The sequence below is a fragment of the Sminthopsis crassicaudata genome, chromosome 2 (genome assembly GCF_048593235.1).
Source record: "Sminthopsis crassicaudata isolate SCR6 chromosome 2, ASM4859323v1, whole genome shotgun sequence".
Lineage (NCBI taxonomy): Eukaryota > Metazoa > Chordata > Mammalia > Dasyuromorphia > Dasyuridae > Sminthopsis > Sminthopsis crassicaudata.
Genome location: NC_133618.1, coordinates 359,057,691 through 359,072,485, shown reverse-complemented (window position 1 = coordinate 359,072,485; position 14,795 = coordinate 359,057,691). Strand labels below are relative to the sequence as shown.

Sequence of the window (14,795 nt, the reverse complement as noted above, 5' to 3'; positions counted from 1 at the left end):
GTTTGGAGTTACCATCTCCTATACCTGGAATATACTTCAGCACCACCATCTTTTGCAGACCTTGAAATTACTTTAGTACTTAAAGCCTTTCCTTATCCTGACCTTACAACTAACTATTAATGCTCTCTCTTCCAAACTTTATTTATTTTTGTATTTTTTCACTTTATATTTATCCCATTTTTATGTGTACTTATTGGCCACTAAATTGGGAAGTAAACTTGCCCCCCTGTGTTTTATTCTTTGTACTTGTACTCCCAGAGCATAATGCCTAGAACTTACGGGGTGTTTAGTACTTGCCAATGGGTTAATATTACTTAGGAAATATAGTTAAAGGCATACTAGTTGCTATGAAGACCCAACATCAAAGGAAGATAAGAATTCTAACTAAAGAATCCTCTACAGACATACTGACTAACTTTTGGACAAAGTAGAAAGGTTGAGACATGTTAAAGGGCCTTGTTAATTTGGGATAGTTTGGTAGTAGCAAGTTTGGAGAATAATTACAGTCAACTCTGGGACCCTGCTGCTTTAAGTATATATGTGGCAATATGAGTTTCATAGGTTTATCGTTTGCAATGGGAGTGTCTTGTACTTTTATGGCTTGTTTTAGGATTGCCAAAATTGACTTCAAATATGACTTGCCAAATTATGTACTTGAGAGGAAGCCAATTGATAGTTCCTTTCTAATTTACCAGTTGATCATTGATTGGTATTTGAACTGTTTAATACGTTGTTTGGAAAAAATTATTAATTTTTTTTAAATTTTTTTTATTATATATATATATATTTTTTTATAATATTATCCCTTGTATTCATTTCTCCAAATTACCCCCCCTCCCTCTATTCCCTCCCCCCGATGACAGGCAATCCCATACATTTTACATGTGTTACAATATAGTCTAGGTACAATACATGTGTGTGAATATCATTGTCTTGTTGCACAATAAACATTAGAATCCGAAGGTACATGCAACCTGGGCAGACAGATATTAGTGCTAACAATTTACATTCACTTCCCAGTGTTTCTTCTCTGGGTGTAGCTACCTCTGTCCATCACTGATCAACTGGAAGTGAGTTGGATCTTCTTTATGTTGAAGATTTCCACCTCCATCAGAATACATCCTCATACAGTATTGTTGTTGAAGTGTATAGTGATCTTCTGGTTCTGCTCATTTCACTCAGCATCAGTTGATTTAAGTCTCTCCAGGCCTCTCTGTATTCCTCCTGCTGGTCATTTCTTACAGATCAATAATATTCCATAACCTTCATATACCACAATTTACCCAACCATTCTCCAACTGATGGACATCCATTCATCTTCCAGTTTCTAGCTACAACAAAAAGAGCTGCCACAAACATTTTGGCACATATATGTCTCTTTCCACTCTTTAGTATTTCTTTGGGATATAATCCCAGTAGTAGCGCTGCTGGGTCAAAGGGTATGCACAGTTTGATAACTTTTTGGGCATAATTCCAGATTGCTCTCCAGAATGGCTGGATTCTTTCGCAACTCCACCAGCAATGTATTAGTGTCCCAATTTCCCCACATCCCCTCCAACATTTATCATTATTTGTTCCTGTCATCTTAGCCAATCTGACAGGTGTGTAGTGGTATCTCAGAGTGGTCTTAATTTGCATTTCTCTGATCAGTAGTGATTTGGAACACTCTTTCATGTGAGTGGATATAGTTTCAATTTCTTCCTCTGAGAATTGTCTGTTCATATCCTTTGACCATTTATCAATTGGAGAATGGTTCGGTTTCTTATAAATTATGGTCAGTTCTCTATATATTTTGGAAATGAGACCTTTGTCAGAACCTTTGTTTTTAAAAATATTTTCGTTTGGAAAAAATTAAATAGATTTAGTATGCTACTTTTGGGCTTAATTCTATATTACATTGATATAGAGGTAATAGAGAGGAATTACCTCTATATTTAATTAAAAGGGAATTTAGTATTTTAATGTAAGATGGTATTTAAAGAATTCACTGATAGCTGTGATTTTTGTAATAATTTTGTAATAATGTATAATTGTAATATATTTTGTAATAATATACAATTTGTTTAAAAATTATACCACAGAAACAAATGATCCTTTTGTGTGCAAGGGTAGAGGGTAGGCAAAGCAAGAATAAATGTAAGAATGCCAAAAGCATCTTAAGCTAAACTGAACAATATGTTCCTTCCTTTAAATTAAGGGGCAAAGATTATGTAAATTGAGTTTATCTCCAAGCTATTTAACAACTTCTACAACTGAAGTTGGAATAATTTAAAGACACTTAGTATCTCAAGGTTCAAGAAAGATAGACTTCACTACACATAGAAAAACTTGTTGTCTTATAATTGCAATGATATAAGAATCAAAAGTCTGTTAGAACATTTTTAAACTTTAAAAATACAAAACTATAACCATAATTAAATGATAGAATGGAATGGAAGTATGAGCCTTCATGAGATTATAATTGAAATATATGGGATCATTTTAGTACCTAACTCTCTCACTTGACAATGAAAACAAATTTCTTTTGTGAGTGAAGGTTTCTAACCATACTGCAGAAAAGGCCTTTCTTTAGATAAGGAAAAAATGTATCGTTTTGACTTTGATGTCAGTTATGTGTTCACTTCTAAATCTTAAGCATTTACTAGCCAAGCCAAGAATTAGTAAAAACTCTCCATATTTCAAAGTGCATGAGTGTGTGTGTGTGTGTGTGTGTGTGTGTGTGTGTGTGTGTGTGTGTGTATCTGTATCTGTATCTGTCTTTGCGTCTTTATAGTGAGGCAAATGGTGCAGATACTTTGAAGGTACTCGGATACTGAGGTGCCCAGTGAATCAGACATGAGACAAAGGATTCCAGGACATTGTCCTTTCTACTGTACTAGTCTTCCCTACTTTTAAAAAACAACTTATATAGCTTTGTTTTGTTTTTTTCCCCTCTGAGGCTGGGGTTAAGTGATTTGTGCAGGGTCACACAGCTAGGAAGTATCTGAGACCAGATTTTGAACTCGGGTCCTCCTGAATTCAAGGCTGGTGCTCTATCACACTGTGCCACCTAGCTGCCCCATATAGTTTTGAAATAACAGAGATTTTCCATAAGTTGTCTAGAAAGATTTTATTTGAGTGAATAGCTACATGCATATATACCTTCTAAATTCCAATTATAAGATTTCTTAATTTCTTTTTGACCTGTTAAGACACTATTGAATGACTCACTGCTACTCTGTTGATTTGAACAAATTAATGAGGGTTGTTAGGACATATTTCTTCTATTAATATGGAGATTTTTTTTGTATAACTGAAGATAATATGAGTTGATTATTTAAATTTTGATCAGCTTAGCCTGCATAATTTTCTTATTTGATTTAGATTTTAATTCTCACTAATTTGTTGTATTCTTTTTTTCCTTTTTTTTTTTTTTTTTTTTGTCATTCAAAGGGTTCTTTCTCAACAGTAAAGCTGCTACTCTTGACGGTCTAAATAGATTTGTTTGTGTTAAAATGTAGAATGCTTATTTATATCATTCTATAGCGTTTCTATCATCTCTTTTAAGAGTTAAAAGTAATTAGGACCAAAACATGAAATGAATAAAAATTGACCCTTGCATTGTGCTAAATATGTTAATGTCTCCTATAAATGGCACTATCATCCTTATTTTCAAAAATGCCCAAAATTACTTATTCTTAAATTCCAACTTTTATTCAGAAACCAGCATCCTTTCTTCCTTACTCATCTTCCTATGTTATTGACATTCTTTAATTTTCCTTTCTATTTTTGTAGTTCATGGATCTGTCACTAGTTTCTAGAATATATAATTTTATTATTAAAATTGTTATTAAAACTTAATCCTTTTTATTTGAAGTGAAGATATAGAATTGAAGTTACCACTCATGCACAGAAAGACTACAGTAAAATATGAATTAATGATGATATGAATTAAATGTAGCAATAACTAGCATTTTTGTAGTAATTTAGGTTTTATAAAGTGCTTAAAAAGTCTCAGTTGATTATCACATTAACTCCCAGGCAGGGGCTATAATTATTCACATTTTGTAGCTGCAGAAACTGAGGCAAAAGTTAAGTGACTTTCCCAGGATCACACAAGTATCTGAGTCCAGATTGGAATTGATATTAGTCTAGTATTTATAACTGTCCACAGTGGTACTACCTGTCTGCTTTTTAGCTATAGTGTATTTGTGATATAGTATATGAGAAAAAAATCCTGTCCCAGTAAAGTATAAGTCCCATTCTTATACCAAAAATTGTTTAAAGAGTAGAGGAAAAACAGATTAGCCCAGTATTCCAGATTTGCAAAGAAAATTTAAAGCTGGTTATATTTTTGTTGTTTTAGTTCCTCATGATGAGTCATTTTGTACTTCATAGTTTCTCCTTTCCTCTTCTCTTGCTGATTTACTTCTAATCTTCTGTGTGTTTAAGAGCCAAATTTCCAAACTTATTAGACATGTGTGTAAAGTACTTTTGGGTGTTGATGATTTGTTGTCCTTTTTTGTGAGAAAGATATGTATAAGTGCATGAATTTTATGACTATTCCTCTTCTGGGCAATTCAGGAATCACTTCTATTTAGATAATATACCCAATCAGAAATAAGCAAAAAAAAAAAAAAAAATCTTTGAGCAGCCCAAATAACCTTTCATAACCAAAATGTCTCATTGCATTTAAATTTGAGTTCTATAACTACGTAACTAAGAGGTAGTATATTTTTGCCTTTTGTAATTTCTTTCCAATTAGAGATTAAAAAGCTGTTATCTGAGATTATCTTTTCTTCAGTTCTTGAACTGTAAAACAGAGTTTTGATGAATAAATGAAATATCTTCATTATTGGGAATATACTTTCAGAGATGCAGTTTCAAGGCCTATATCCAAACTGACATAAATATGTTTATTCTAAATTAAAAAAAAAACTTTAAAAATTTTTCATAATATTCAGTTTATAAATGTTCAGATTTTGGGGATATTAAAATTATTTTATTATATTGAAGTTTGTTTCATTTTTATAAAAAGGCTTTATTAAAACATGAAAACTATCTTTTTTTTATATACAAGAATATATTACATTTAACTTTTTTCTTTTTTTTTTTTTCTTTTCTGAAGGTCCTATGCAAAACACATTGATGCATTCACAAGTTTCAGTGAGCCAAGGATACAGTTCTCCGTTTCCAGAATCTTACCCTCATCAGATACCAGCAAAGACTCCTTTGAATCCAGCCTCTGGACCATATAATTATGGTGATTCTCAGACTGTTTCTTCATTAAATAGTTATCAGGGACCTGGGCAGACTCTCAGTAGACTTCCCTTAGAACCTAATCCAGTGACACCTTTGCAGAATACTGTCCCTCTTTCCCGAATGCCACCACCGCCTTCATCTCAAACTGCAGCTGCTGTACCAGCATCTTCTGATAGCTGTCTTTATGGACCTAATCCCTCATTATCTTCAAACTGGCAATATGGTCATCCGCAAGTGGGATCGAAAACAAATCACTTTGTTCCTGTATCAACTCAACCATCTTTATCAGGAAATACAAATTTGTCAAGAAATAATCAGTATGCTTCTCTTGGAGCTCCTCCACTTCAAAACAACTACGTGAAAACAGGTAGTTCTTATAGAAGCATTTGGGCTTTTTAAAAGTGAAATTTTTATTCTTAGGATTAAGAATAATGTAGAGAGAGGTCAAATTCTTATTTAAAAAATCTGCAAAAAATTGAGGATAATTGTTAAATAGGAAACAGGTAAGTTATTAAAACTTTCTGAGCAGAGGAATGTTGTTAATACAGATTATAATGGATGGTTTGAATGGATGGTTTGAATAGCAACAGACCTAAAATAACAATGGGGAAAAATTTGTTGTGTTGACACTTTGTAGATGCTCAGCAATTATAAATGAATAGTAGGTAAAATTTACATGCACACTAAAATATGTAAGAACAGGGGAAAGATGAAGTGAATAAAATTGTTTAAATGATTGTTGGAATTTAAAATATTCTCTAAAATGAGTTTTTTTTTTTCCCTAATGATATTTGATTTCCACAAAATGTTCTTGTACACCCAGATTTTTACCCTATATCTTCCTAAGTGAGGATCCATTTTGAATGTGGGAGAAAGGACTTGTTAACTATGCTTCCACTATTCTTATCTAAATATGAGCCCTGTCTAATGGCTGACAGCTAAGGGACAGTTTCCCAAGTGTTTACTGAAATGTGTTAAGGAAGGACGAATTGTGCAGCTCTAATACATTAATGTTACTTTGAAATGAGTATTAGCATGAGTGATTTCCGCTGGAAAATGATGTGGGCTATTTAGAATCATTAGCCTCATTTTAGTCTTTGTAACATTGTATCTTAAAAATACCAATGATCAAAACAGTATCCTCAGTCTGTTATATTTCAAAACTCTTCATCATGTTGAAGTATTAAATTTCCTTGTACTGGTATATCCTTTCTGCCTTGAGAGAATAAATTATTATTATTAGCATGTTTGAACAAAATTAGTTTGGGGTAGTTAAGTTGAAAGGATTAATGATTTTTTTTGCACTCCACTTCTCATACAGATACAGATTCATATCTTTTTATTTCATTATTTTAAAAAGCAATAATAAGTGCCTAGTTCCTCTCTTCTAAGAGTAAAGTTCTGATGGAGCACCATCATTATTTTCTGTATAGAACAACAATAGCTTTTTTTTTTTTTTTTTTTTTTTTTTTGTTCTGTGCTAGTTTTATTTTTTAATGCCATTGTTTTATCCTCAGCTTCTGAAGATTGATGAAAATGCTAGTGTTTAGGTAGACCAAATATCTTGTCTAAAGTAATAGATTGGATGGAAATATAATAATTATTGGTAAGATCAGAATTTTTCTTATAAAACAAACCCTATATGGGGTTGTATAACTAAATGTAGGAGTCGTGAAATTGTGATATATTATCAGCAAATGTTTTGTATGCCTATTTTATATATATACAAATTTGGAATCGCATAAAATTTTTCAAGAAAGGGTCACAAGTGGAAAAAGTTTAAGATACCTGGTTTTCATTTTTTAGTTTTAATTTATTGAATTGTGTCATCTTTAATATTCTTCTTCTGATGCCTTGCTGTGATGACAGGAGACCCTGAGCTTTTGAAAAGATCTGATAGAGCTGGAAATGTTTTTAGTATGGGCATAGTTGACAGATTGTACAACTTTTGTCTGATGATCAATCTTAGTAAGTTTGGAGAGACTCAATCAATTTGATAACAGAATGATGCAATTTTTTATCTATACTAACTCTTAAAGGTTATTAAATCAAAGAGGTTATGTTTTTTGTTGTTGGGGGAACATTGGACTAGACATGAGGTTAACTTTTTTGGTGGGTCTTGGGACCCTTTGGAGCCTGGTGAAATTTATAGACCCCTTTCCAGAATGTTTTCAAATGCATAAAATATGACACTAAAGGTTGTAAAGAAACATGAATATAAAGAAATAGAGTTAGTGAAAAATTTTTTTTTTTAGAAAAACAAAGTTCACAGACTCTAGCTTAAGAACCCTCTCCCATCAAATATTTCAAACATCAAAGTAATGGTTCCTTTCTATTCATTTCATGTTGCTAAATCACGATAGCCATTTCTCAGAAACTTCTACATGCAATGTTTAGATGTGTAGCCTCATGGTATGTTATTACTAAGTTTCCATTGTCAGAGACCCCTGACTTAATTGTCACAGATACTTCTTCCATAGAGATAAATCAAAACTACTACTAATATATGATAGTGATTTTCATGTGTTATTGTGGCCCAAAAATATTTACTTCAAACCATATTCAGGCTTCATTCTTTTCTCTCTGGATGTGGATAGCATTTTCTATCCCAGTTCTGTTGTTGAGAGGAGCTAAGTCTATCACAGTTGATCATCACATAATCTTGCTGTTACTGTGTATAATGTATAACTTCTACAAAGTTAAGTCTTGCCAAGTTGTTTAGCAGTAAAAGGAGAGATAGGTGACGGTGACTATCAGGGATAGATAGATCAGCTCTGCTCAGTTATTCCATTTAAAAAATTTTATGAGATTTTTTTTTTTTTTTTTTAAGGCTGGCGTTAAGTGACTTCACAGGGTCACACAGCTAGGAAGTGTTAAGTGTCTGAGGCCAGATTTGCACTCAGGTCTTCCTGAATTCAAGGCTGGTGCTCTATCCATTGTGCCATCTAACTGTCCTGAGATTCCTTTTGGAATATATTTCATATACTTTAAAAATATCCTTTTTTAAAAGTTCTTTTTTTCCCCTCCATATTGCTAATATTCCTAGACACTTACTGATTTCACTGAAAAAAACATGTTTATATACTCTTTCTGTTCCCAGTTTTCTTTGAACTCCCCTTTTTCACATTGAGCTCTGTTGTGTACTTTTTATGTTACTCTGTGAACTTCTGGTCTTTAAAACCAGAAGATATAGAATGTTCTTTTTCTAAACTTTGGCTACTGAATCAAAGATTCAGTAGGTATGGGTATTCTCAGCAGTACAAACTTGAGTCCTTTTGCCACTTCTATCTAGCCTTTGAGAAATTTTTTTGGCTAATAAAATTAATCATCCTGTATTCTACTTGTTGATTAGTCTAACCTCTTGAAATTTAGCAAGTCTAGTACACATGTACATTTATCATCACATGTACATTTTATCATCATGCCTCTACTTGAAGCCTTTCCTAATTAGTATTACCTGTCATCACTCTTGTGCATTCAAGGCCACTTCCACCCCATAATGAGTCAAGTTACTATAAGTAGACAAAATTTAAGTTGTGAATGTTCTATATCTTGGTTTTTCAACATGGAAGTTGAAAAAAAATTGTCACATTACATTGAAAATGTAATAGAATTCTGCCATTGCTACAAATAAGTACAGGAAATATATAAATTATAGGAATTTAGAGTTGGAAAGGATCTTAGAAATTTAACTCTCACTTTTACAGATGAGGAAACTGAGGACCAGAAAGTTAAATAATTTGCCTAAAGTCACAAATGTAGAAAATGACAGAACCAAGTTTGAAAGGAGGTCTTCTGAATAAAAACTAGGGTATTTTCTACTGTAGTGAATGTTAATTAGTGTGTGTCCTCTATATTAAGTGGGTAAGTTTTTTACATTTTTGTGATCAGATAGATGCATCTCAAGTTACTGTTCCAGGAATCTTTGCTGAGTTGGTTGCCCTTTTGTTCTTTTTATTTATATTGCCAAAGATAACATGTGGGTGCTCTTAACAGATAAGAGAACTAAATGAAAGTAAGCTTTGTCTGGCTTAGCTTTTGACAATAAGACCAATTAACCTTTTTAGTAGCTGCAAGATCAATAATGAAATAATGTTTTGTATTAAACTCTTGTGGTTTCTTAGTATTTCCTAGAGTTAAATAGCCATCCTGAAAGATTTTTAATATGAATACTTTGGTTACCTTATTCTAATAATTTACCTTATTATTTCTTACATAGAATTTTTGAATTTAATTATGTAGACATTATGAATTAGAAAAGATTTCTGATTTATGTATACTGTATAAACTACTGATTGTCAGTGATAGGGAAAAAAAATCAAATCTATTTGAGCCATTCAGATTGCTAAATAATGAATAATATAATCATTCTCCTTCTACACATCTAATGACTTGTTGGAGAGGAATATATTATTAACTTTCAAGTGGGAGTAGAAGGGTGTATTGTTTTCTTAGTTTTGTTTTTAAGAAGATTCTTTATATCAGAGTAATTGATCATAAAAGAGCATCTTAAAATCATACATTCTCATTTTCTACCTTTATTTTACAAAGGAGAAAAGTGATTTTCCTGAGGTCACAAAGCTGCCACAGAATATCTCACCTGGGACTAAAATCTTGGGTTTTTTTTGTTTGGGACTTTTTGATTGAATTTTATTTTGTTATTTCTCTACATAAGCAAGCCACAAAGATAGCTTCCATAGTCTTTAATGGAGATCAATAAAGTGATACTTTTCTACATTATGATTTTAATATAATAACTGCTCAATTCTTTAGGGCACACAATCTGTTTTCTACCATATGTGAAAATGTAAATATGCACAGTATATATTGCAAGTTGAATTGCAAATGAACTGTCTCTGACTCATTATTCAATTCAGATTGACTCAGCTTAAAAAATTATCAGGAATTGACATTTATAATATCACCTAAATCTACCTTTGCTCCTTTGACCAGTACAAACTAAAGCCATGTTTCTCTTAGCAACTTTGAACACTGAGGAAGCAAAATAGTTCTATTTCTTTTATTTTCTCTCCTCTCAGATTATAGTACTGAATTTAGCTTAGATTGTACCCTTAATCTGCTCCCCAGAGCTTGGTTCTTAAGTCCCACTTTTCACTTTACCAATTGCTATTTACTTTTCAGATAAAAGAAGAGTGCAACTATGACAGAGATCACAAGTTAGTGAAATATTGATACCAATTTCATAAAACCATAAAATCTCAAAGGTGAAAGTAATTGCAGAGGTAGTAGTAATTTGTAACTGAGTTGGAATCCTTTTCAGTAGTTTGACATTCAGCTTCCATTTGAAGACCTTAACTACCTTCTGGTAGCCATTTTAACTTTTGAATAGCTCTAATCATGTACATGTTGTGTTTGTATATTGAGACCAAAGGAAAAAATCAAATCCTTCTTTCATATGAAAACCATTTAAATGTTTAGTAAGTTATTATATTCTCCATTTCTGCAGCTCTCCAGGATAAACACCTTTGGCTTTTTAGAGTGCTCCTTGCTGATATCTCACTGTCTTGGTAACTCTAAATATACTCTAAATTTATTAGTCCTTCCTAAAATATGATGCATACTCTCAGATTGTTTTGACCAGCAAAACATAATGTGATTCCCTGGGTTTTCATGTCATGTTGATTATTCAACTTAGTCTTCTAAAAGGTCTTTTTATTTTCTACTTTATTAAAAAAATTTTTTTGAATTTTATAAAATGGTCATTTCCATATATGAAGAATAGAAAAAGAATACTGTATATGAAATCATGAATCTCCTACATACAACTTCATTTAAAAAAAAAAAACAAACCCACAACTTTCAATAAAATTAACATTGTAGTTCCCAAGTTATCCTGCTTGTATTTCTGAACTTCTTTTTGCTTTCTTTTTGTATTTTAAAAGTATCTTATTTAAACTCTTTCCTTTTTTTCCCCCAGCAGTGGTAGGGGGGAGGGAAAGAGTAGTCACTGTTGCTATTACTACTTCCTCACTTCCCTACCCTTCCTATAACTTTATAGGTATATGACAATATGCCAATTATAGCTCTCTAATTTAGTACTTAAGCAATTGATTTGAACCGAAGCATAAGATTTCATTTATTATATTTGGATTCAGTTAATTTATTCGAATCTATTGACATCTTTTTGGATATCAATCCTGTTTTCCAAACCTTTTGCTATTATACTCTGCTTTATGTCATCCTCATAATTGATAAAGTATGTTTTCATTTGTAAAAACAAAGGACTAGGACGAAACTATGAGAGAGTAATGAAAATCTTCATCTGGAGGTTTGTTAATCCATGAATTGGATCTTTGGGTTTCTTTTTAACATAAACCTCATGGATTTATGTTAATCCATGAAGTGGATCTCTTTGAATCTGTTTATGCAAGCATCTTTAAATCCATTTAATTTAGATCTTGTCCCCAGTGACAGTGAAAGAAGATTTATATATATATATATATATATCTTATCTGTATTCAGTCTTGCTTAAGGTATAGAAAAGATTTTTTTATTTCAAATTATTTGAGAATTATAGGCTAGAATAAAACCATATATATTCTATATCATAAGTTAACTTCCTTTAATGACTAAGGGAAAATGACTAATTAAAATATGCAAATTCATAGGTCTGTTTAGTTTATAGGGAAAACATTGGGAGCTTTTTTTTTTTAAAATAAAACAATATTCCATTTAGAAGTTTTACATAGAATCTTGTTGACTCTAAACTGAATTGAAATAGTTTGATAAGCTTTTTTTCTCCATTAGCAAAATCAGTTAATTGTTGATTTCTACCATAAATATTAAGCAGTCTCCATAAGTTCAGAGAGTTGTTAATGAATTATAACTGAAAATAGATTAAACTACATAGGTACATAAAAGTTAACTATACTGACTATCTAGATTTCATTCTGAATTGTAAGGTGGCATATACTTCAAATGCTTAAGAGTGTAATAAAAATTTCAAGAATACTGATCAAGTTGGTCTTGAATGTAGAGGATTATATTCCTGTAAATTTGTTACTACTTGAAATTTGGAGAGAAAAAATAGCTTAGGATTCCATAAAAGAAAAATATTCCTTTTGATTTGTAATTTTTTTGTAAGTGATGTGGGGAAAAAAAACAACACAACACAATATTTCCATAGGTTCTATATCTACACCAACAAATCAGCCTTTACCTACAATTTATCAACCAACTCGAGCTCCAATTGGACCCCCTCCATCTGGTGGCCCACCTCCTGTAAGATCTTTGGATACACAGAGAAAAACATCAAACAGTATTCCACCCCAACCACAGGTTATCTCCACTGTGAACCAAGAAGGTAAGCAAGTCAAAATAGAAATAACTTTAAAAAAAAAACCAAAAAACAAAAAACAAGTCCTGAAGTACCTTTCTAGTACTTTGATTTTTTAGTAACAAGTTTGTGAAGTTTTTTATGGGATAATAATAGAAACTTATGCTTTTTTAGACTTTAATTGACATTGTTTTTACACATACTATTTCATTTATACGGATGAATTTCAATTTTTTTTAAAAATTAATTTTATAATTATAACATTTTTTGACAATACATATGCATAGGTAATTTTTTACAACATTATCCCTTGTACTCCCTTCTGTTCCAAATTTTCCCCTCCTTCCCTCCACTCTGTCCCCTAGATGGAAGGCTTTCCCATACATATTAAATATGTTATAGTATAACCTAGATACAATATATATGTGCAGAACCGAATTTTGTTGTTGTTGTTATTGCAAAGGAAGAATTGGATTTGGAAGGTAAAAATAACCTGGGGAGAAAAACAAAAAATGCTAACAGTTTACACTCATTTCCCAGTGTCCCTTATCTGGGTGTAGCTGATTCTGTTCATCATTGATCAATTGGAATTGGATTAGCTCTTTAAGTTGAAAATATCCACTTCCATCAGAATACATCCTCATATAGTATTGTTGTTGAAGTGTATAATGATCTCCTAGTTCAGCTCATTTCACTCAGCATCAGTTGATGTAAGTCTCTCCAAGCCTCTCTGTATTCATCCTGCTGGTCATTTCTGACAGAACAATAATATTCCATAACATTCATATACCATAATTTACATAACCCTTCTCCAATTGATAGGCATCCGTTCATTTTCCAGTTTCTAGCCACTACAAAAAGGCTGCCACAAACATTTTGGCACATACAGGTCCCTTTCCCTTTAGTATTTCCTTGGGATATAAGCCCAGTAGTAGCACTGCTAGATCAAAGGGTATGCACAGTTTGATAGCTTTTGGGGCATAATTCCAGATTGCTCTCCAGAATGATTGGATTCTTTCACAACTCCACCAACAATGCATCAGTGTCCCAGTTTTCCCACATCCTCTCCAACATTCATCATTATTTGTTCCTGTCATCTTAGCCAATCTGACAGGTGTGTAGTGGTATCTCAGAGTTGCCTTAATTTGCATTTCTCTGATCAATAGTGATTTGGAACACTCTTTCATATGAGTGGAAATAGTTTCAATTTCATCATCTGAAAATTGTCTGTTCATATCCTTTGATAGTTGATAGTTTATTAATACATTTTCTACTATTTCAACTATTAATGCAAATTGTCTGGAATTACTGGAGGGAAGGACATTGCTTTCAAAATTACCGTGCTTAAAATGAGCAGAACCAGGAGATCATTGTACATGGCAAGAGCAATATTATATGACGGTCAATTCTGATATATGTGTCTCTCTTCAATAGTGAGATAATTTGAACCAGTTCCAATGGTCTTGTGATCAAAAGAGCCATCTACACCCAGAGAGAAGATTATAGGATCTGAGTGTGGTTCATAGTATAGCATTCTCACTCTTTTTGTTGCTTGCTTGCATTTTATTTTCTTCATCGTTTTCTTTTCTGGTTTGATTTGATTTTTCTTGTACAGCAAGATAAATGTATAAATATGTATCCATATATTGAATTTAACATATATTTCTACTATGTTTAACATATATTGGACTAATTGCCATCTAGAGGAGTGGGGTGGGAGAAGGGAGAAGGAAACTGGAACACCAGGTTTTGCAGGGGCTAATGTTGCAGAATTATCTATGCGTATATTTTGAAAAATAAAAAGCTTTAATAAAAATATATAAATAAAAAATTATCCTCCTTAGCTATTGTTATTTCTGGATTTCCTTTTGTTCTCTGCACACTTTTAAAAATGTTTATTGACTGTTTTTGTTTTTTCTTTTGGCATCATCATTGCTACCTTCCCTCTAACCCTTGTCAAAAAAAGAAATAAACCCTTTTAACAAATAAGCATAATCAGGCAAATCAAATCCATGTATGTTTTATAGCCTAAGCTTATAGCCACATCCATGTTGCAATAACTCAAGAGAAGACAACTTTTAGGGTATTACTGTATTATTGTTTTTATTTTTACTAATGCAGTCTTTTTTGTTTCATTTGTATTTCCAAAAAGAGAGAAAAAATTTAAATAAAACCTAATTGCAGTTAATTTTAACTTTTCTTTGCCTGTTTCCATAATTTGTAAAATGAGGGGATTGTACTCAGTGTTTTGTAGCTC

General features: G+C 32.0%; 1 protein-coding gene across 1 annotated transcript in view; it reads left to right on the top strand.

The window, feature by feature from the left end:
• The window catches only part of SEC24A (SEC24 homolog A, COPII coat complex component), a 52,199-nt gene that overhangs the window by 2,045 nt on the left and 35,359 nt on the right, over positions 1-14,795 (top strand). The window contains exons 2-3 of the mRNA XM_074290900.1: positions 5,108-5,608; positions 12,389-12,565. Coding sequence (XP_074147001.1) covers positions 5,108-5,608; positions 12,389-12,565 — 678 coding nt within the window. The remainder of the gene's footprint in view (positions 1-5,107; positions 5,609-12,388; positions 12,566-14,795) is intronic.